Raw genomic sequence first — 21,859 nt, forward strand, 5'->3', positions numbered from 1 at the left:
TATCTGCAGCATGGTGTTCTATATCCTCTTTCTTTAGGGAATGAATCTAGCGTTTCAGAAGCCTGGTAAGCAACTGCAGTACTTAGACATGACCACATAAATCCTTCGTTCAGTGGGGCAGGTAAGATGGGGTGTGTATTAAGCATCTAGAAATGAAATAACAGAGTTTTAACCAGTGTGATTCAAGAGCACTGGTAGAGGGCATGTACGAGGCCACCTATTGCTTATCTCCCATATTAGCAGATACTAAGTCTAACATGCCAGTGGCATTTGGCTCTAAGTATGACTGTGAAGGAGACACAGTAAGAGTCCTTGATGCCTAATTCTGAAAGGCTGGAATTTAACACTGGCCATTAAAGAAAATCTCAGCTGATGCTTAAAATACAGATTCTTAAAGCTGATGCTTAAAGCACAAGATCAAATCTATCTGAATCATTTTGTGAAGATGTAGCCCTTATTTTAGTTTTGGAAATATTTGTATCACCAGTGAAAAATCAGTCCACAATGAATAACTAATTTTAAATCTGCTACTTGTTTATAAAGTCATAGATAATGATTTGCTCCCACCTAGTGGATACAGAATCTCTTAACTGTTCACTGCTCCCAGAATCATTTCCTCCCTTGAGTCCTTTCACTGGCAACAGCAGAAAACAAATAAGAGCAAAGCATAGACTTTCACTAGACTTATGGCAAGCAGTTACATTCAATCTGTAGGAAAACATACTGCACTAAGAACTCTTTTTTCTATTTTTTCTACCAGCCAATGGTCAGAATATTAGGGCTATTGTGAGGGATTAAAAAAAAAACAAATAAACCCAAAATCTAATAAAGTTAATGGCTCAAAGGAACAAATACTTTTTTTGTTGTTGTTGTTGTTCATAAAAAGATTAAAAAACTGTTTAAAAAATTCTATGAAAATAATGTGATAGGATTCCTAAGAATCCTATTAATACCTTATGGCTCAGTGTTTTTGTATTTGTATTTTCATTTCTTTAATTGGCCTCATGCTGGGATCTAGAGGTCAAGTAGGGTCTACTTGGGACCGACCTTCATCTTCAACACAAATTTTTGCAAATACAACTTAGGCTAACATGTCCAACCCCCCTATTTCAGTACGTTACAAGAGAGGGCCCCAATCTGTGAGAAACACAATCACCCTGAGTTAGAATATCAATATTGTGCTGGACTGAAAAACAAATTAAAAACTATTAGCTAGAATAAAACAGGGAGATCACCAGTGAATGATATATTTTCTAGCATGCAAGAAGTAAATAAGGTTGTGTGGTTGACACCTGACAGTGTAGTACTTTTAAAATACAGTACTGTACAAATTTGGTACGTACACTATCTGATCATAAGCACAGGCTCTGACTTGTCTTAGAAACCAGCTACACAGTAGGTTCACCAGGTAGAACTGAAACTTTAGGCAGGATTAAGTAAAATGTATTATTTTTCATCTGAGTTCACTCAAGTATGAAATCTAAGTCTATAACCCTGGAACCGTACCATGCGCTGATACACTGCACTGAGACAGGAAGGGTTACTCTCATTTGCTGCAAACAGTTTGTTTCCTTACCATTACAGGGAGGGAGTTTACAAACCCTCACTGATTCTGGCTTTTCTCCATCGCAATGGTCACCAGCACGGCATATGATCTGCCGGGTCTCAGTTCCCTCCCCACAGGTCACAGAACACTATGAAACAGAAACAAGAAATTCAGGGTATTTCACAGCACTGTGCAATAGTTAATGTGTCTAAAATAGCCCAGGGCTGGTTTTCACATCAGGCTATACATTCCAGCAGTTTGTTTTGAGAGCAGCCTTTAGTGAAGGCTGACATTATGGAAAAATATGTCAAGAAAGAGGATGGCATTTTCATCAGTCCTTGCTTTTTGCAACATCAAATTTATTATTAGAGGATATCATAGATTTTTCTTCTTAGTCTTCCTATAGCTTATTCCTTGACAGTGAAAGAGAATAAAGACAGAAAGAGACTAAAAAAGACTATGGAATTCTAACTCAGTGTTCACTGTGTTAACTGTAGCATTCAGGTGTTTGTTCCTATGACATCAGAGGAATATTAACACTTGCAGAAACTCTGTGATTCCAATGCAAGTTCACATTGGTATAAAAATAAAAGTAATGCTATCCTCAGAATTGGGGAAATGGAAAGTTGACAAAAAACAAAATATCTACATTTGTTCAGCAGGATTATGGGGATATTTTCAGAGTTTGTTTCTAGAGAATTTGAGAGAGCTATAGAAGTTCAAGAGCCAGGAAGACATTATCTGCTGCTGATTTTCATGTTTTGGAGATCTCCGACCAGTGCGGGCAGGAACGTTCACCACAGGCACAGCTCCAACATCACAGGTGTGAGGTGCTACCAAAGGTACATTACTTGCTCACAATTGTTGCTTGCCTACCTCAGACCAGGGCCCAGATTTCCACTGTGCAGGGCACGGTATTCGGTTGCATGGCCTGCGACTCTCAGGGCGATCTCCACTACAGTACTTGAAATGGACAGAGCGGTTTGCACCATCATGAAGGGGCTGAATGCAACGCACAGTGCGGATCTGGTAGCCTGAATTCCCACAGGTTTTTGTGCAGTATTCCCACTCATCTGCTGCCCACCTTGAAAGTGAAAAAGGAATAAAATGCCATCACAACTTTTACCATTATCCAAACTGCTGCCAGTTCAGTCAGTTCTTAGCATGTTGTTTTTTGTTGCTTTTTTTTGGGGGGGGGAGGGGGAGAGGGTAGGGAGGATGGGAAAGGTAGGGAGGATGAAAACACTCAGCAAGATTGTATACAGGTAAAAAAAAACCAAAAACAAAAACAAAGCACATCCATTACGCAAGATCTCCAATCTAGAAAGCTATTAGCATTGTACCAAATTTGGCTTGGGCTCATTTTCACCCCTACCACAAGGAGCAATCATTTGTATTCTTATGCATGACCAACTTACAGAGGCCGCGTGCATTCCTGAAGATTGCACATTCTACGAATGGGCTTTGGCTTTTTGCTGGCTTCACAGAAGCTGCGATGAACCATTTTGTTATCACTTTTCCTGCGGCACCCATATTTGGTATACTGGAATCCTGAAAATATTTCAGAAAAATTAGGAAAAGCAGACTCTTGTTAGAAATGTTTTTTTTAAGTATAACTTTCAAGTACAATTAAATGGTTTTACATGACAGATATTTACAAGGTATTAAAACCTGCTCACAATTTGTTCCGTTGTCAGGCATAATATTGTTGCAGAGTACTGTTTGGATGTTGTTTAAAACACGGCACTATCGTAGGTTTATAAGGCCGGAGGGGACTCTAGGACCTTTTAACCTCTGCACTGCACACACAGATCATGGTACAGAGAGGGGAGAAACTACCTCCTTAACATCAAGCAGCAGGTCACTTATTAACTGGGGAATGAACTCAAGACCCATGTCACATTTTAGCATTCTTGCTACCCAAACTACCTGCTCAACTGCTCTACATAGAAGTTAATTAGAAATTTACATTACCCATTATTTGCATAGGAATAACACACTGTAAGCAAAATGAATGATCAGTGGCAAAAAACGGCTGAGTGCATGCTTTCAAAGTGACCTTGGGTGCTGAATTTAACACCTAAAAGGGACTACTTCTTGCTAGGCTGGAAGTATGACACTTTTGAATAATCAGACACTTAAGATATTTTAAGTTTGGGCTCCCAAAATAACAAGCTGTTTCTAAAATGGAAGCTCAAGATTTCTAAAGCATTCACTTCCCCCACCTTTTACTCTTCCACTTCTGGTAATTTGTCATTACTATAGGGTGCTACATCATCTGTTTACCTCCACCACAGGGTTTGGAACACTGTGACCAACTTTTCAATGCCCACTCAAAAGTATCTATTTCCTCCTGTAGGACGTTGTTGCTGTTGATAGTTGGTACTGAATCTTCATGAATGATGTATTTGTAAGTCAGGCTAGATCTTGTGTCATTCTCCCGAGGAATGATCTATTAATAATCAAATGCAAACAGTGGAAGAAAACCAAAGCTATTATTTATTCTGTTGCAGAGTAAAGAAACTACAGCCTCTTAGGGAAACGTGCAAACTGCTGGTTAACTAATTGGGAAAAAAAGGTTTTCTTTTTTATCTTCACAGCTATAACTAACAACAGTAAGATCAACAGAGCTGTTTAAAATGAGACATCTTTATAATGCTAGATTTATTGGCTGGCCAAGTAAGACACCTCTACCTAGGATGAAATGATGCTGTGGCCCAGTGATCTACTTGGCAAGAGAGCAAATAGCATTTGACATGTAATGCCTGTTTTTGTCCAAAGTGTCCCACTGACATCTGAGAACACATTATTGAAACCTTACTGCTGCATGAACAGACAGCATTTTACCAAGGAGAGTAAATGCTAGTGAGAAAAGGGCTTTAGCCTGTCAGCTGTCCCATCTGCACAGGTCTTTCAGAGAGGCATTACACAGCAAGGCCTAATCTTGGCACAATCTCCATGCTGGCCATGCACTTCTGTAAAAGACAAAATCACTGTGTTTCCACTGCTTGGCATACAACTTACCAGGACAACCACTGCATCATGCAAAGGCCCATCAGTGTGCAGAGTTTCTATGTCATCTTCTATATTGTATTCCCATTCCACACCCAGGTCGATGAAAGATCGGGATCTGGCTTCCTCCCCTTTTCCATTCAGAATATAGTGTCCTGTAGCCTGGTTCTTAATTGCTGAGCGGATTGAAAAGAGTGACAGTTGTGCCTCTTATCATACCATCTCCAGTCATGAAGGCTTATGTGAAACTTGTCAGGAGACATTACAGAAAGCCTCTTGAACAAACCCCACCAACTAGTGCTGTAGATGCACTTGCACGGAAATAAGCCCTCCAAGGCCACCCCATGTAGCCTTCAAATTCCGGACTGATGATAAGTGCATCTGCATATTTGATTCAATTTTGCACCACCTTATTCATATGAATTAGGTACAGAAAGTACCTCTTCACATGTAGTATGCATGTTTTCCGTACTGGCACAGTTCCCAGGAAGTATAGGTAGTAGCAAGAAACTCAGGTCAAATCCCTAGAGTCTCTTGTCCTTCTTGTTTGCAGAAGACCAAACCCAACACTTCTGAGAACACCCTTTAGTGTAACATCTCAGCAGACTACAGATGCATTTCTTATATTCCTCAGATTACAAAAGTGACACCTTAATTCACACTTCAGCTTCTTCAGTATATGTATGTATGTGCCAGATGCTAAAATCAATAAGCAGAATCAAGGCGTTCAAACCTCTGGGAAACTGTTCCTGCAACACATTTTACAAATCAGGTCATGTTGGGATTGGATTACAAGCCAATGAATTAGAAATCTAGAGAAAGACTTTCATTATTTTCTTTTGTACATCCTTTTCTAAATCACCATAAAACATTTAAAAATATTTAAATGTTTAATTTAAATTTAAAAATATGCCAACATCTTACATGCTCCTATTATTATAGCAATCAAAATGCAAGTTTTGCATTGTACCTACTTAGAAATGTGATAAAACTACTTACTACCAAAACGATTCCCTCAGGGATACTATCACATTCTGCTTGGTCCAAATTGAAGTTCTCAAACCTCAAAAGCCAAGAATTTTTCTTTCTGACATTATCACAACCTTATCTATTTCCTCTCTTCTGTTTTGTTTTTTTAATTTCTTTTTCTGTTCTTACTAATTTTTTAATAACTGATATAACTCTGCCTGAAGAGTTTACAATTCAGACACTGCCAGGGCAGATAAAAAACTGATTAAATGTACGTCAAAATCAATGGAAGACTTCATCCCTTCAGTGTAAGCTAAAAATCCCTTAAGCATTATACAGAGATAAGTAGCAAGTTACAAACTGATATTAACAACAATATGATCTTTCCTACAAAAGAAAAATCCAAAATGAAAGGGACTGAAAACACATCACAAGTTTTCCAATCTTCTTTTCATTAAAAAAGCTGTTGTTTGCAATCTGCAGTAAATAAGATTGTTAAAGATACTGAATTCATATATTAGAATGCATCTTTTTTACCTTGACAATGTCATTTAAATAAGAGTGATGAGAGTCTTTTATTAGTAAACATGCAAATTGGGATCAGTCTAATATTTTGAGGAATTCATATAAGAGGTAAATTTGATTACTAAGTTTACATCGTCAGTCTGTAACATGCGATTCTGAATGCAGAAATTTACCTTTACTACTCTAGTTTGGTTCTCATTTCTCAGGTTCTTCTGCATGACTGCCCATGCTTCTCATCATGCCTCAAAGCCAAACCTGAGGGAGGAACTTACCAAGAAAATGAGGAGAAGCCTCGTCTTCTTGGATAAACACATGTCGAGCACCAGGAGGGATGTCAAACATCTTAAGGTACCCTTTGGCATGTGTAGTAGTCAATGGAGAAAGCAGAGGAGGAAATAAAAAGTAATAGCCATGGTTAGGAGTGCTCTACATTATTCAGCTTCTACTTGCAGAAGGGGGCATCCACCAACTGAGAAGCAGTGTCAGAAAGAAACTTATCAAATAGCTTTGTAACGTATTTGACAGGACCTCCTTGTGTTTTTCCTCTTTCCAGGAGTAAAGAGAAACCAGTTACAAATCTATTTGTCTCTAGATTAGCTATATTGCTATAGGTCATATTAATTAACAATTCAGGCAAAAAAATATGTTTCCAATGTTTTTGAGTGTACAAGGGAGAAGAACAATCCTTCCTGATTATTTTTTTCCAAATCACTCATCAGCCAGGCTGTGGGATTTGAGTTTACTTATTGTACTGATACACATATGTCTCTTCAGTGTGTCTGTTTACTTTTGAGACATCAGTGACCTTGGAGAAAGGTGGATGTAGTAGATTGTATTGTCACTACACATAAGGAAGGGCTTGTCTACATGGAAGTTAATCCAAACAATTTAAATCAACAAATATAAAATGTATTAATTCAAGTATTACTGCTGAAATGAAAGGGCTGATTTCAACTCTGTGCAGTTAAGAATAAAAAGCTGTCCCCAAAGACAGTAATTCATATTTTAAATTTCAATTATTTATCCGTCTAAATAATTAGTGTAATGTTCAGTATGTCGTACTGTCATTCAGGAAGACTAAAATCCATCTTGAGAACCTGTCAGCAATTACTTCTATTGCAAGTTTTAAACAAGAGCTTCACAAGCACTGAAGTGAATCTAATTAATTTGATGTAAGGATGCAAAACTCTGAGTGTATGGCACTTTCATATTTCTGTATTTTCCCTTTAATGTCTGAATATTCAGTTATGACAAATCTCCTTGGATCCATTTTTAAAGAACGAAGAGCCACATATGTGTAATGTCATGGATTTGGCTGATGAGAGTCTGCAAAAACAGCATTCGATGATCTTTTTACTGTCCATTTTTTGAGCATATGAAACACAAAGCTTTTGCCTGATTTGGTGTTATGTGTCAATGCCTTGTTGGAGATGAGAACTGCAGCAAGAACTCTCCAGTTGCCATGGATGCCTCTTTCTGCAAGCACTTGAACTTACCCAGAGTATTTTTAGACTCCTTTGTTTCAGAAAGGGAAATATTGCGAGCTCCTTTGGGCAATGTAAATGCTCCTCTCGTCTTCCCTTAAATAGAACGTCTGTAATTAGTGTCATGGGAGCCAAGTCTTGTTATTTCATTGACTACATTGTCAGCCAGATGGTCTAAACAAATATGAAGTATAATTTACATTATGTGTTCAAGTGCACTTAAAGCAGCATTAGACACATCTAGCAAATTTTAACAGTCAATGAAATTTAGACCACTGAAAATTCAGGTAGGTGATTTTAAGTTGGATACTTGCAGATTTCATTTTCCAGAAACTTGAATTCTTTTTGGCACCTCTTGCTTAAATGTTTTCCTGTTGGAAGAGGTCAATTAGTCTTTTTAATGACTAGACTGCCACAGATACTGTAAAACAACAAACATTTCATAAACACTTTCATTAACATTTAGAAATGGCTTACTAATAGCAGTATTTCCTGAACTATATTTCTAGTACTCTCTATCATTTAGAACTGTAGCGCTTTCCAGACACTGAGAACACTGTGAAAACACCCAGTAACGTGCTGTCACCTTACAGTACAATGCAGTTACTTGGTGGTTCCCAGGCAAAAATACTGAGCCACTACATAATGGGGTTAGTATTGTATTTTGCCCTCTGCTGACCTCTTATTTGCCCTGTTATCTCCTAGGGAGTAAGCCAAACCTCAAGCTTAGGCTTGTACATCAACTGCAAGCTATAATTTGTAAATCACTACTATAGAATACAGAAAACAGATGCACCAGAAAAAACTCTACTGGACTGGATCCAGAATTGTTATGTGAATACTCTGCCCCCAAAAGTACAATCATTTACTTTTAGTGAAAAAGATTAGAAATATGCTTAGAAGGCTGAGCACTAATTTCTGCTGATTACAGGTTTTTTTGTTTTTTTTTTTCTTCTGTTTGTTTTCAGAAAAGCACAGTGACTGCCAGCTCAAGAAACACACAGGCCTGTATAAGAGGCTCAAATTATAATCTTAATTCCATTACTCCCCACATCACAGTACTTCTTGTGTAATTTCATGTCTAATCTAGCAGTTGCTTTCGTCGCTTTAAGAAAGGTCCTCTAATGGCACTTACAGCTACAAGCTGTAAACTTCTCCAGTTGGTTTGTAATTAACATGTATTTTCAGCAGAATATTTTACATATTTTCTTTCCATTTGCACATTATCTTTATCCAAGTTTAGTTTGGTTAGTCACTTACTGACCAAATGTAATTACTGATGCTGCAATAAAGCTTGCTTCATGGCAGTAACTACCAGTTTTTAAACTGTTAATGCAGATATCCATGTTATCTGTCCCTAAGACTTTCTCCACTCTATCTTAAAACATTTAGTTCTATGAAATAGACGTTCCTGAAATTGCTGTTACCAATCATACAGAAGATACATATCCCTGAGTACATTCCCCAAACTGAAATAAAAGCAATATAGAAAAGTCTTAAAATACACAACATTCTTGTGTATATATATATATATATATATATGTATGTATATAAAACATTATACTGCCCTAGCTCAACACATAACTGACCAGATAGAAATTTCTGAGAAGACTAAGGAGTCTTGAATTATTATTGATAAGAGATGTGTTATACAGTACCCCAGTCCAGTCTAAAAACTTTAACCAGGATAATGTCATCATATTTTTCATTGGATGTCATTCACACAACTTAAGAGAAATGAGGGTTTCTGCCAAAATGTTTCTGTCTTTGATTTAGAATTAAGTTGAATTTATTTTTCATTTATTCATTTGACTAAAAGGTTACAATTTATGACAAGACTGATCTGACACGAGAACCCACATGTTCCTATGAGAAGAAGTTCAGAACTTCAATTAACAACTCTTGAGTTTAGGTTTAAGAAGAAAAACTTATGAATAGCTTACACTTCAAAGGGAGGAAAAATATTTCTTCTAGTCCTCCTACAGAATAAGGCATGCTATACTTAGCATCAGGCAAAGCACCTCAATTTCTTCTGAATGTCACTGTTAGGACAACAGTTCATTTTTTCGGCAGAACTCAGTGTATCCCCATTTAGCACAAACACTGTCTGTGGGCTTCAACATTTACAAAGAGCTAAACACACTATGCCTGGGGAGTATTTCTAGATACACTGCACAAATTGAGTTTTCTTCTGTTAGGTCCTTCAAAAGACAGAAACATTACAGTGTTTTAAAGGATCTAATTTCTTTATCAAGCACTAAACTATTTTGGCACATCAAGCTAAAATTCTTGTTTTGCTACCTTGAAGTAAGCCACGTTTCTGATCAGTCTTCAAAAACAATAAGCATGACAGAAACATATGAGATAATAGAAACTATATTCAGATGCATGAATATGCTATTCCTACCAAGCTTTTTGGGAGTGCGGGTAAAGGTTCCTTTCACTGTTCGGCAATGGGAGTTATCTCCACCACAAACGCCACACTTATCTTCAGCCTTATTAGAACCAATTTCCTTGTCACAACCCACTTTCTGCAAAATGAAGAGCCAAAAGAAACATGGCTTTATCATAAGCTGTAAGGTTTAGCTGTAGAGGGATGCAATCTCAAAATCAATGCATAGAGGAAATTATTACCCAACACTGATCTATTTCATTTAAACACAAATTACTTGAAAGCCTGTTGCTGGGTAATGGTTGTCAGGTGAAAAACAGAAATTGATTCTCAGATTATATCCACTGTAGACCAAAACTAGGAAAGATGGAAAAGAGAAAAACAGGGACAATTCCTTTCAGATGCAAAACTAAGTGCAAAAATGGCAAATGAAATTATCAGTTGAAGAAAAGTAAATTGTTTCCATGGAATGGACCTGTGTCATTGTTCTAATGTAATTTAATTCTGAAGTAGTTATGATGAATATGATGCTGCAAATATTTCAAAGCATCTGCAAAGTCTATCTCTTTTTCTCTGATTGCTGCTAAACAGTTATTTAACACAGCACAGTCCAAACTCAGCAATGAGCTTGAGAAGCTGTCACTCACCACACATTCTCCACGAACACAAATGCTGTAGGGATCTTTATACGAACAGCGAGTCCCATCATGTGCCAATTGTTTCATATAAGCAACATCTCCCGTTTCTTTGGACTGGCAGTACAGGTGGCATCTCTTATTAGCTGCATAGCAGGAAAACAGACGTAACTGCGTAAGTTAAAAGCAATTCTGATGAGTTTCAGAAAAACATCTCACTAAAGGCATAAAGAGAATATTACAGAGATAGAAGGGACCTTATGCAGACACCTAGGGAGGAAAAAGCAACTAATTTGCTGTTGTGTGAATTTTGGGCCTATCACTATCACAGACACTCTCACAGAAAGCGGATTGCTTTCAAAGAAGCTCCTAGAACTGGGTTCCCCACTATTCTTCAAGTAGCTTTCAGTTTGATTCTGTTGCAACAGTGCTGAGTTTAGAAAATCACATCACATGAAAGAATAGAAGATTTGGATTTCAAATTCCTTTAGCCTTTTCGGAAAATCCCAGCTGAACAAATATTTCATTATCACTACATGAATCTGATCCCCTAGCCATGCATATGAAGAGTTTCAAAGGAGATGCCTGAGGAAAAAATACCAGCAACTCAAAGCAGCTCTGAAACCTCTTTCAGCAAGCAATGAATCCTTATGCTTGAAGCTGTCCTTTTTACTCAAGATAACTGCTGGATTATATTAATGTTAGGAGTGAAGAGTCAGGCTCAGGTAGATGGACCTATCTAAGAATGGGAAAATACTAAAAAGGACTTCTCAAGTAGAACACTAACTAGAACACTATTACAACTTCCAGTGCAATTTCCTAGCAGCAGTCCTCATTGACCATTAACATTTTGCACTCATATAGATGAACAGCTGTACAGGAGAGAGGGCAAGAAGAGTCCTTCATGATCTGAGCAGCAGCTTTCCACATTTGGCCCCAACAGCAGAGCCAGAGCTTCACAGTGCACTGCATTAATTGCTATGGCACCCACCAGCTATTCCATCAGGAGCTGAGAGCCCCTATGCCTCTTGCTACATCCTGTTCTCACTAGGAAGAGGATGAAAGTCAGAGGAAACCAGCTGGACTAGGGTTGATGAAATTACAACTGTCTCACACTGCAGCTATTCCTTTACCCTGGGCCATCCTCTTCTCCTGCTTTTTAGTCATACCTACACTTTTCTCACACTGTAGTCTCTACACGGCAAAAGAAACAAGATCCCCCCGCCCCCCATAAGATCTGTGAGATTCCAGCACTGACTTGTAATAAACACAAATAACAGAACTTACAGTCAGGGTGTTCATATGGCAGCCAGTGGTGTTTGCTGTTCTGATACTCAAAGTGGGAATTGCGTTGCTGACATTGCTGCGCTCTGAAGTCCTCAAAGTGCTTCGGACATTCTTCCGTATTACAGAGTTGAAACTCAAAATTGACACCAACACAATCTTCACCTCCATTAATTGGCCTAGGAGAAGAAAACATCTGTGAGATTATAAAACCCTCAAGGCTTTGGGTCTACAATTTCGTCATCAGTCTTAAGTGGAATTTCACACTCAATTCTGAAGAGAAAATTTCACAAAAAAGGAGTGTGAACTGACAGAACTGGAAACAAAGCGGTTAACTTGCACAGATATGCACTTGCAATGTAACCTCTATGCTTGCTCAAACATCCCAAAGGCATATGCTGACATGCAGAAACAATACATATGCACATCTATGCTGCCAATAGTTGATTTACACTTGGAGATCATCTAATAGTTTATTCCAAAGCTTGTTGAGCTTGCAGTCTATGTTCTTTTCACTCTCTTACACATCAGTTAAATTTTTCATAGGGTGATTTTCCATAGGCTTCTCTCTGGAAATTACTGGATTCACTAAAAATGATCCTGGCTCCCTGCAAAAGGTGATGTTTCAAGGGGCTTGAACACAATGTGAATTTTAGGAGATTCCATCTCAAAACATAAATGCCATTTCAGCCGACACCTGCAATGATTACCAGTTGACTGAAACCACCACCAAGGCAGAAGACCTACATTGGATTGTTGCACTGGCGCGTTCGGAAGCGAACTCCAGTTCCACAGGTTCGTGAGCAGGAGCCAAATTTTGTCCAGGGTCCCCAGTTGCCATCCTGCTTCAGCTGATTAGCATTTTTCCACATGCAGTGACCTTTGTAGCACCACTGAGAGAAAACAGGCATGGAAAGCAGAGGAGAGCAGAAATAAAATCAAACTAAACATATAATCGCAGTAAATTTAAAAATGCATAGAGGTGAGCTCATGGAGCAAAGAGGGTCTTCATACTCTGGGCCCAGGTGTGCCCAATCCCTCTCTTTCATGGCTGGCTGTTCCATGGATAAGCAGCAGTGCCACATCTGAGCGTGTATCTTTCCATGGGCAGAAACATGAAGATCAACATGTTCTAATGTTCTTTTGACTTCATTTAACTCATCCTTTGTCTCATATGAATCCTAATTCCTACCATTTTTTAAAGGAATTTTTATGTTCTGACTACTGTATCACAGAATAAGGTCCTTGCTGAAGATCAGTAGCTTTTTTTCTTTTTTCCTCATACTCAAACATAATATTCACGCAAACAAAATGCAACAGCAGGCTAGTCACTAGTCAGCAAGTTTTTTGGCTACTGGTTAGGGCATTTCCAGACATCATAAGTGGCTCTCCTGTAGCTGAAAATACATGGAATTTGTTAAATAAACATTTGCTTGAGTATAATTGTATAATCAAAAATGAATTAGCAGCAGAACATTCTCTAATGTTAAAAGACAAAATTAAAGAGCTAATCCTAAACCTGTACAAACATTTAGCCACAGGATGTCTGGACCACAAGTACTAAGAAGAGTTTGGGGCTATGTACTCCTGTCCTACAGTGATTCCTTCATCTGCTACCATGGATTCTTAATGACACTTTAAGGACACTTTGCAGAAGAGAGAATAATATTAAAAATAATAATAATTTAAAAAAAAAGTAACAAAAAGGCTGCAGAAGAAAATCAGAGCACCCTACACCTCACCTATGATTTTAACACCCTCACCCTCCAAAATATAGCCTATGTAATAGCCAGCTTTGTACATTTCAAAGAAGACAAAGTGGAAAATCACAGCTCCCATTTTTTTCCTTCTTTGGTGTCACCTGGGGGGATGCTGTGCAATTGTCTATTTTCCTGTGTGCTTTTCAACCCAAATTAATGCAACTGATTGTGTTTCTTTTTAATACATAGTGGAAACACAATACTCACTTTTCCAGGGGCACATTCTGTCCCATCGAGTGGAGGTCCTTTCTTAGTCTTACAGAAATATGGGTTATCTGGATGGCTACACCACAACTGCTTGCATGGATCAAAGGTTCGGAACTGAAATACAGGACATTTATGAGATGAAAAATAACATTAGATTATTGATACTTTTTGGGTAAAGATTCAAACCAGCCAGTCAGTTAATCTAGCACAGCCACTAACAAGTCAAGTATCTTTGGAAAGAAAAGGGCAATGATTACTCCCCACATCCTCTGGTGCTGAAGGAAGGAGGAGATGCCCAGAAGTGGGAGGAAAATTAGTTTTCTCCCTTTTTTTCTTGGGATCACAGGCTTGCTGCCACAAGTCTGTGTCATGTAGACCACGCTGCTGTCCTCTTGACCATTATACCAAATGACTAAGACGACTGGCTCTGGCTTTCACCCATAAATATCTCTCTCCTTCTTTATGTATCTGCTTAAACTACTCCATTAACTGCTCTTTAACTGTGAGAAAATGAATACGTTGCAACTATTAAATAAGGCCAAACACCAACTTGCTGAAATGAATGTTTGTCTTTGCAATGACTGCCTTGGACATACCGCTGTGCACATTTTATAGCCAACACCAAAATCAAAGCGGCACTGTTCATCCATGGAGTAATTGATGCCTGGCAGTTCAGGGAGCTTGGGCCAATCATGTTCAAAAGGATCGTCAAGAAGACAGTCGTAAGAACTGTGGAAAGATGCACAGAAAAAGATAATGAGAAAATGTAGTAATTGGTTTTTTTTATCAATACAATCCAACTCTTTATTCTGAGATGTCAATATTCATTTTCTCAAACCTATTATTGTTACCTGAAGCACTAACAGTCCCTTCTCTAGGAATACTGCTCAGTGAAATGTGACTGAGCACTGAATGAGAAGATCCTACAGCAAAATCCCTGTATTTGCTGGAGACTGAGGAGAAGCATCTCCCACCCTTCCCTGATCTAATGGTACATGTAGAATTTGCACATTGTTTTCCCGTCACCAGAGGCAGAAAACAAACGCTTCTCAATTCTCAGTTCCAAAGGGCAACATTTCAATGTGCTTCAAACTATAACATGAATCCTAGTATAAGGATTAACACAACACGTTCTGTACTTAGAGAGAGCCTTTCCACTGACTTTATGGGGCTTTAAAATAGAACAGATGTCTGAGAACAGGCCCTCTTACCTGAAATCTACAGCATACACAGGGACAAAAAACAGGTTATGCAAAGGGCAAGAATAAGGCCTGCTTTTTACTCATTCCTGTTAAACTCTTGGTGGGCTGCTCTTCCTGCACAAGGATAAAATTCCATTTTAAGCTCAAAGGTCTTGATGTAAAATTACTATTTCATCCTTTAGGTTACTAATGGGATTCCTCACTGGAATCCAGGCCATAGTGGGTCAATTTAAGTTTTCACTCAGTTCTGACTTGCAAAATCAGTTATTTGCAATAAAGGAGTAAGAACTGGATGAAGCATTTATATGGAAGACTGTGTACATAAATACAGGTAGACATCACTCCTATGCTCTCTGTTCCCCTTTTCTCCCTAATTCAGTCACATGCATGTTGCATTTTCTCTCTTCCACAAATTTTACTAGTTCTTCTCAGCTTAGGGCTTCATCTTCCCAGTTTCACAATACAACTTGTACAGAAATAAAAAATGTAGGAAAAACACCAAGTTCCTGAAATAAAGTCTTCCAGACAGACACCCAGTAACATTCCCAGAAGATGCAGTGAGTGTTGCATAAAACTGTAGGTGAGGATGCACTGTTCCTGATTTTGCTTCTCTAATATAGAAGCATGGCAACAAAGGTGATCAGAAAACTGTATTACTGGAGAAAGCCAGAAATGGAAGTACCTTTTCTTTACTGCTGCTGCAGGACAGGGAAGCCTACTGGAATTCCTCTATATATTGAATATCTGTTTGGAAGGAGAGAGCAGCCTACACAAGAGGATCCCATTCCTTGCTATCTCTGAAGCCTCAGTACCACCGTGTTTATAAAAGAGACTTCCACTTCCACAAACAAGCGTTCAATTTATGATACGTGAGGATTGTTTCTCCTCTTTGCTTTCTGATGGAGGGCAGCCCATTAGCCCCACATCTCAGGGAACTGCAAAGACTTCTGTTTCCTTTAGTAAAACCACCATCAATGAGTGCTAATAAGTTCTTACTGTATATATCTTTTGAGTTCTTGGCCACTGCATCTGGACCAGTGGTAACGATGAAAGGCAGCCTGCACCAAGGGAGCCATAACACTCCCCATTGCTGTCTCATCCCCACATCTGTTCCCTTGCCCATCGTGCTCCATTCCCAGCCTGAAACAAAGAATTAGCATCAGAGCCTCAGCAGTTTCTACTTTTCAACTGGTAAAACAGCTGTAAAGAAAACAGTTTCTCATGCAAATGCAGTCATTCAAGATGAAATTGTTCTCTGCATGCTACAGATATCACCTGCATTTCAAACAGATCTTTGATGTCAAAATATAAGGATGCTCTAAATACTCTTTAGAAACTAACTAATTAGATGACGATTTCTATGTTAGATAACAGAAGATGGCAATTCTGCTCACCACTGAGCATCTCATTCAGACATTTAATTATTCATGACAGTACGCTCATTTATCAAAAGCACCTACTTATACATCGAGCTAACACGGTTGTAATGCTGTGCATCCAAAGAGCTAACTAGGTTAGCATATTAAATTTCCAAAAGTGTGCATCTGGTGCAGCTTATCGTGCAAGTGATATGGTCACCTCACATTTGGCTAAACTCCTCCGACATTACTCTGGCCAAAAACAATAACAACAACAGAGCCCACTGAGCTGAACAAGAAGCCCGCGCTACTTAAAGACGACATTAATTCATCCAGCAGTTGACAGAGCTCTTTCCCTGAATCAATTATTCTCAGCCTAACATTTTATCATTCTTTAAGAAGTATCAAATTAACAAATCAGCACTTTCAGTCAATGAGAAGAAAGAGTTTTAAGGATGCTTGGTAAGCTACTGTCTCCACTGCCTGGACTTTCCAGGTTTCTTTCTTAATTATCTCACCATCACCTTACAGAAAATGAGTTCCTGCTCTCTCTTTGTCCTCTTCCCTCATTTACTTATTCATTGCTAGAACCACCGATGCGTTCCAAGAAGATGATAATATTATTTGGATGGTTGTCATATAGCCATTAAAATTAAATCACTTTAAGTAAAAAGGAGATGCAGCACCATACTTTGTTGTTAATCTAATTTTATGTTAGACTTACACGTGACCAGTTTCATGAGCAACAACAAAAGCTGATGAAAACCCATCCTCATGGTTGAGAGTACAGCTTCGGACCGGGTGACACATGCCAGTAACAGGAGCATATCCTATTGAGAGAAATCATGTCTGACTGCTTTACCCATTACATTTCATAGAATCATAGAATGGCTTGGGTTGGAAGAGAAATTAAGTCCCACTCAGTTCCAACACCCAGCTGGTTGCTACCCACCAGATCAGACTGCCCAGAGTCCCATCCAACCTGGCTTTAAGCACCTCCAGGGATAGGGCATGTGTAGAACATGTAGAATATATGTCTGGACAGCCTGTTCCACTTGACACCCCAATAAATTTAGTACCAGAGAAGAACCAAGGATTCTCTTCCTCTGATTGTCAATTTCTCCTGTCTTTGCAATTCCTGTCAGTGTTGATGGCTCTGACAAACTAGATTTGATTCTGCATACATCTAGATTACTTCAGGCACTTACACTCATAAAAAAAAATGCAGAAGATTCCCATTCAATTAAAAGACAGAGTTTTGTTCATTTGTTTGTATGTATTTATATTAATACCATCATGTAATTACTGCTTAGTACATATTACATGCCTTGTCCTCAGCAAAAGCCAAAATCTTTCTGAAGATAGGGAGACTGCCTAAGATCTCATCCTGGAATGCAAGTCCAGACATGAGTGAGGACTAAGGACTCTTGCCTTACCCTGTAAGATGAAGGAACTGAACACAGACATCTACAAAATCTCTAGCCAGACGGTCAGAACATGACACATTTTTCAAAAAGCTGTGTGAAGAAGCAGACTCATGCCTCAACCAGTAAGAGCTCACCAGCATAAAATCTGAAAAGCCTTCTTAATAAAGCGCATTTCTGACTAAAAGCATATTACTCTTACCTTGTACTAAGCAAAAACTGGCAAATTCTGGACATTAGACCTGAATGATACCATGCTAAACCATATATCTTATACTGCTTTTCCATGACTAGGTAATGAATGGGGGCCTTTTTTTCCAAGAGAAGTTGCAGAATTTGTGTCAAAGGCAAAGTAACTGGGCATTGCACTGGAAGAGACTATGAAGGCTGACAGAGAGAATGAAGCCAAAGAACCATTTGCAGAGCAGCACTGGAGCTGGGCATGTGGCTCAAGTATCAGGAGGAGCTAGAGGATTTTATCTTTCTAGCGACAGATATAGAGAACATTCAGAGGGGAAACTGTGCTTGAGGAAACTGAGACGTGGAAGACAGAAGACATTTCTGACTGTATAGTGCTAGATTTATTGCTGTGAAGGCCATCACATTTATTGGACAGCTTTGTTTCAGAAACTGCTCTGTTTTCTAGTCTTTTTTTCCCACCTGCAAGCAGAAAAAAGAAGCACACAAAACCACATTGCTTCTGCTAAGAGGAGCCCTTAGTCCTACCACAGACCACAGCATACAAGATGAGTGCTAGTTTGGTCTGGGTAAATGATTATAGGGTGCATATTCTGAATGTAACTACATGAGAAATAAAGAAATAAAAAACGGGACTAGCTTGCAATGCTGCACAGAGCAGTAACACTTCAGGAGTCTCACCCAGACTCCTATTTTTCTGCACTGACATAAATCATGCTTTGTGAATTTACTTTCCATTATCATTAATTCCTTGAGCAAAAAGAACTAATGCATCTATCAAGTGAGCTGAAAAGCTAGTTATAAGAAAAAATCTACTGTGAGTGATGCAGTAAAATAAAAGCAAAGTGGAATGCAAAGTGCACTGAGAATTCCTCGTGTGCCCTGCATACACATGCAAAAATATATTTGTCTGAAGAAGGCAACAGTTATTTACATACTATAAGGTAAGATTTAATCTGTTGCAGTTAGATACGAGTGGCAAGGTCTACCTGCTTTTTAAAGCATGTAAAATGAAATAGAGTGAGTACTTTCTCCCCACAGTGTACTAGCAAGTACATGCTTAGACTGTCCATATGGGCCTTTTCTAAAGCCAGAATAGGAAACTGAAAGTTATTATGAGTGTACATGCTTTCCTGAACAGGATCAGGTTTCAATCTATCTTTAAAATTGAACACTTCAAGTATTTTCTGAATCAATGGCTACATTCCTTAATCTCTCTGGGCCACACAACAATGCAATTTTCATTTTTTTCTCCTCTTCTGTCAGGCACTAGACACACACACACAAAAACCCTGAAGTCCCGATACTTTTGCTTCAGGTCAGCTGCATTACCTTGCATACCAGCAGGCCCAAAATCTTGCCTAGTCAAGAAGATGGCATGATCATGGTGCTCAGAGTGATTGGGGTCTGACTTCTGCTGCTGGTACGCCCAGCGGCAAACATTCTCCAGGCTTCTCGAGGGATTCCCCCTTTCAATCAAGCTAATGGACTGAAAAAGCAATATATTAGAACCAGGATCTTGTAAAGTAAGAAATTCAGTCAAGTTTTGATTTTCTTGAGGAACCAGCTATGTTCCTGTTTTTCCTTCCCTATTTCACTATCACTCTAAATCATAGTAGTTCTCTTTGATATGAGAAAAGAAAGTGAGTACACTGGACATTGACTGATCCATTAAAGAGGACTGATATTCTCTCCTGGCCTTCTTGTCCTAGATCCCCAAGCAGAGCCAAGGAAACGTACAAGAGTTGCCAAATCAGAGTGCTACTGCTTATATCAATGTAATTGTATTTAACAGGGAATGTACATGTGTAATAGCACATATTTAGGATTTTTTTAAAAGACAGTGTAACGAGCATTTACATTATCTATTAAAATGGTGACAAATAATGGCCCTTCTGTGCAACATGCGTGAATAATATCTAGATAAAGCCTGTAATGTGCAGGATAAATGTCAAAAGACAATGTGATTCAGTTTAGTTAAATGAGAGTGGAGTGACAACACACAGCCTGTGTGGAGGAAGTGAATAACATAAACACAGAGTACAATGCCTCAACTGGTGTAAAACACGATAGCACCAGTAAATCTGTACTAGTTAACACAGATCAGCCATCTGGTTTTGTGAGACTTTCGCTACACAGTATGTCTACAACCTCAATACTTCAAAAGGAAGTGACCAAATTTAATTACAAGACAAACATCAAAGCGGCCTTTTGATTTGCTCAAATTCAGTGCATGAGTTAGATGGAAGGGACATGATCTTTATCGAACCTCAAACAACACTTAGAACATTCTCATCCTGAACAATGTAACAAGTATTTGTTTCATAACTCTCTGAATGTATTTTACCAACAATCAACATGTTGGCACAAGCAAGTCTAAGGCAGAAAGTGGAGAAGTATGCTGTTGCTCAGTAAAAGGAGTGTACAGCACAATGAGAAAAGGAGATAGTTACCATAGAAGTCTGAGTGGAGACAGGGCACCAACAAGTTGTGTTGATCAGTCAAGATGATTGCTACCACTAAAGTCATTTTTCTTCCTTGAGGACTCACAAGGGCAAAAAGTCAGGCTGCAAGCCCAACCCCTAGAGTGAGACTGCAGTGGGCTGACGTGCCCCCCACATTCTCTCAGCCTATCCCTCAGCAGCATCAGCAGGATAGGGGCAGCACTAATGACTTCTGTCACTTGAAGCAAGAGTCCTCACAGGTACTGCACCAATCACTGCAATCTTGCATTTAAGTACAGATAGTTGGTGACATTAAGAAAATACACTGGAAAAGGAGCTTTCCACTGGAATGAATCCATCTAGTATGACAGAAATGTTTGATTGCTGCAGTCTTCCAGCTTCTTAATGATAAATAAGGTGCAAAGTGACACTGCAGCCAGTCCTACACCACTTTTCACAAAAAGGGACAGTGATGGCTTGTGGCAGGAATGTGGGCATAAGCACATTTAGAATGTCGAACAAAGAAGGCAGCTCCCTGGAATTTACACTTTGGTAGACTTCTGCCTCCAGAGCTGCATATGTAGCTCCTACAGACTATGATTACAAAGACTATGAATGCAAAGAACTGGTTTGGAGGCTTGCTTACCTTTGCATACCCCAACATGATCATTCGGACCAGTGCAACATTTATGTGAACACCCAAGGATTCATCGTGGTAAATTTCATTCACCTGAGAAAATAGAAAGGAAAACTTAAAAAGAAAAAACATGGATGATACAAAGGGAACTTCCAAGGCCATGTATCTATTATTTCAAGTTCTTCAACCACTAGTTTTCTCAGAGGAGGATTCAAGTCTCAAATCACTTCCATGCAGTGAGAAATGTAGACTATACTTCCTGTCATCACATACTCCCTCACTGAGAACTTTCTGAAGCACATTTCAAGACTCCTCTCAAATTTAATGGACTTTGGATCAGAGCCAACAAAAAAATTGTTTGGAGAAAGAAAGACTACAGACCCAGCAAATACTTGTCTGAATGCTTAATTTTACTTGTTTGATAAACATAATGAGGGAAACGAAGTTATTCCTGAAAGCAAGGCTATGGCAGTATGGTCACATTCACTGAGGGATTTAAAAGCAGATAAGAGTTTGCATTAACAACAGATAAAACCATCACCATTCAGCCCACATGGCCACTTCTGCTCTGCCATCTGGCCACTCTAACTGTGGATGAATTCCAGATCCTGTTCCTATTTGCTTCGTCAACATTTGTCTCGCTTCAATCATTTTAAACACATGGGATGAGTATTTTAGTGGGGAGAAGGAGCGCATATTTTTCATTTTGTAAAAGATTCTTCTACCAATAGCTTTCGCTCAAGGAAATATGCAATTAAGTTCAGCATAGGTTTGTCCTCAGA

At 38.8% G+C, this 21,859-nt stretch overlaps 1 protein-coding gene across 1 annotated transcript in view; it reads right to left on the reverse strand.

Annotated features, from left to right (window-relative positions):
- Positions 1–21,859, reverse strand: part of ADAMTS3 (ADAM metallopeptidase with thrombospondin type 1 motif 3) — an 80,708-nt gene continuing 58,849 nt past the window's right edge. Inside the window, exons 3-18 of the mRNA XM_010709650.2 lie at positions 21,087–21,170; positions 19,329–19,485; positions 17,099–17,204; positions 16,013–16,156; positions 14,411–14,543; positions 13,815–13,928; positions 12,595–12,740; positions 11,851–12,026; positions 10,576–10,709; positions 9,944–10,067; positions 6,325–6,405; positions 4,571–4,734; positions 3,833–3,998; positions 2,965–3,097; positions 2,423–2,630; positions 1–1,694 (exon numbers count right to left, since the gene is read on the reverse strand). Coding sequence (XP_010707952.1) covers positions 1,464–1,694; positions 2,423–2,630; positions 2,965–3,097; positions 3,833–3,998; positions 4,571–4,734; positions 6,325–6,405; positions 9,944–10,067; positions 10,576–10,709; positions 11,851–12,026; positions 12,595–12,740; positions 13,815–13,928; positions 14,411–14,543; positions 16,013–16,156; positions 17,099–17,204; positions 19,329–19,485; positions 21,087–21,170 — 2,301 coding nt within the window. The 3' untranslated portion in view covers positions 1–1,463. The remainder of the gene's footprint in view (positions 1,695–2,422; positions 2,631–2,964; positions 3,098–3,832; positions 3,999–4,570; positions 4,735–6,324; positions 6,406–9,943; positions 10,068–10,575; positions 10,710–11,850; positions 12,027–12,594; positions 12,741–13,814; positions 13,929–14,410; positions 14,544–16,012; positions 16,157–17,098; positions 17,205–19,328; positions 19,486–21,086; positions 21,171–21,859) is intronic.

The sequence above is a fragment of the Meleagris gallopavo genome, chromosome 4 (genome assembly GCF_000146605.3).
Source record: "Meleagris gallopavo isolate NT-WF06-2002-E0010 breed Aviagen turkey brand Nicholas breeding stock chromosome 4, Turkey_5.1, whole genome shotgun sequence".
Classification (NCBI taxonomy): domain Eukaryota; kingdom Metazoa; phylum Chordata; class Aves; order Galliformes; family Phasianidae; genus Meleagris; species Meleagris gallopavo.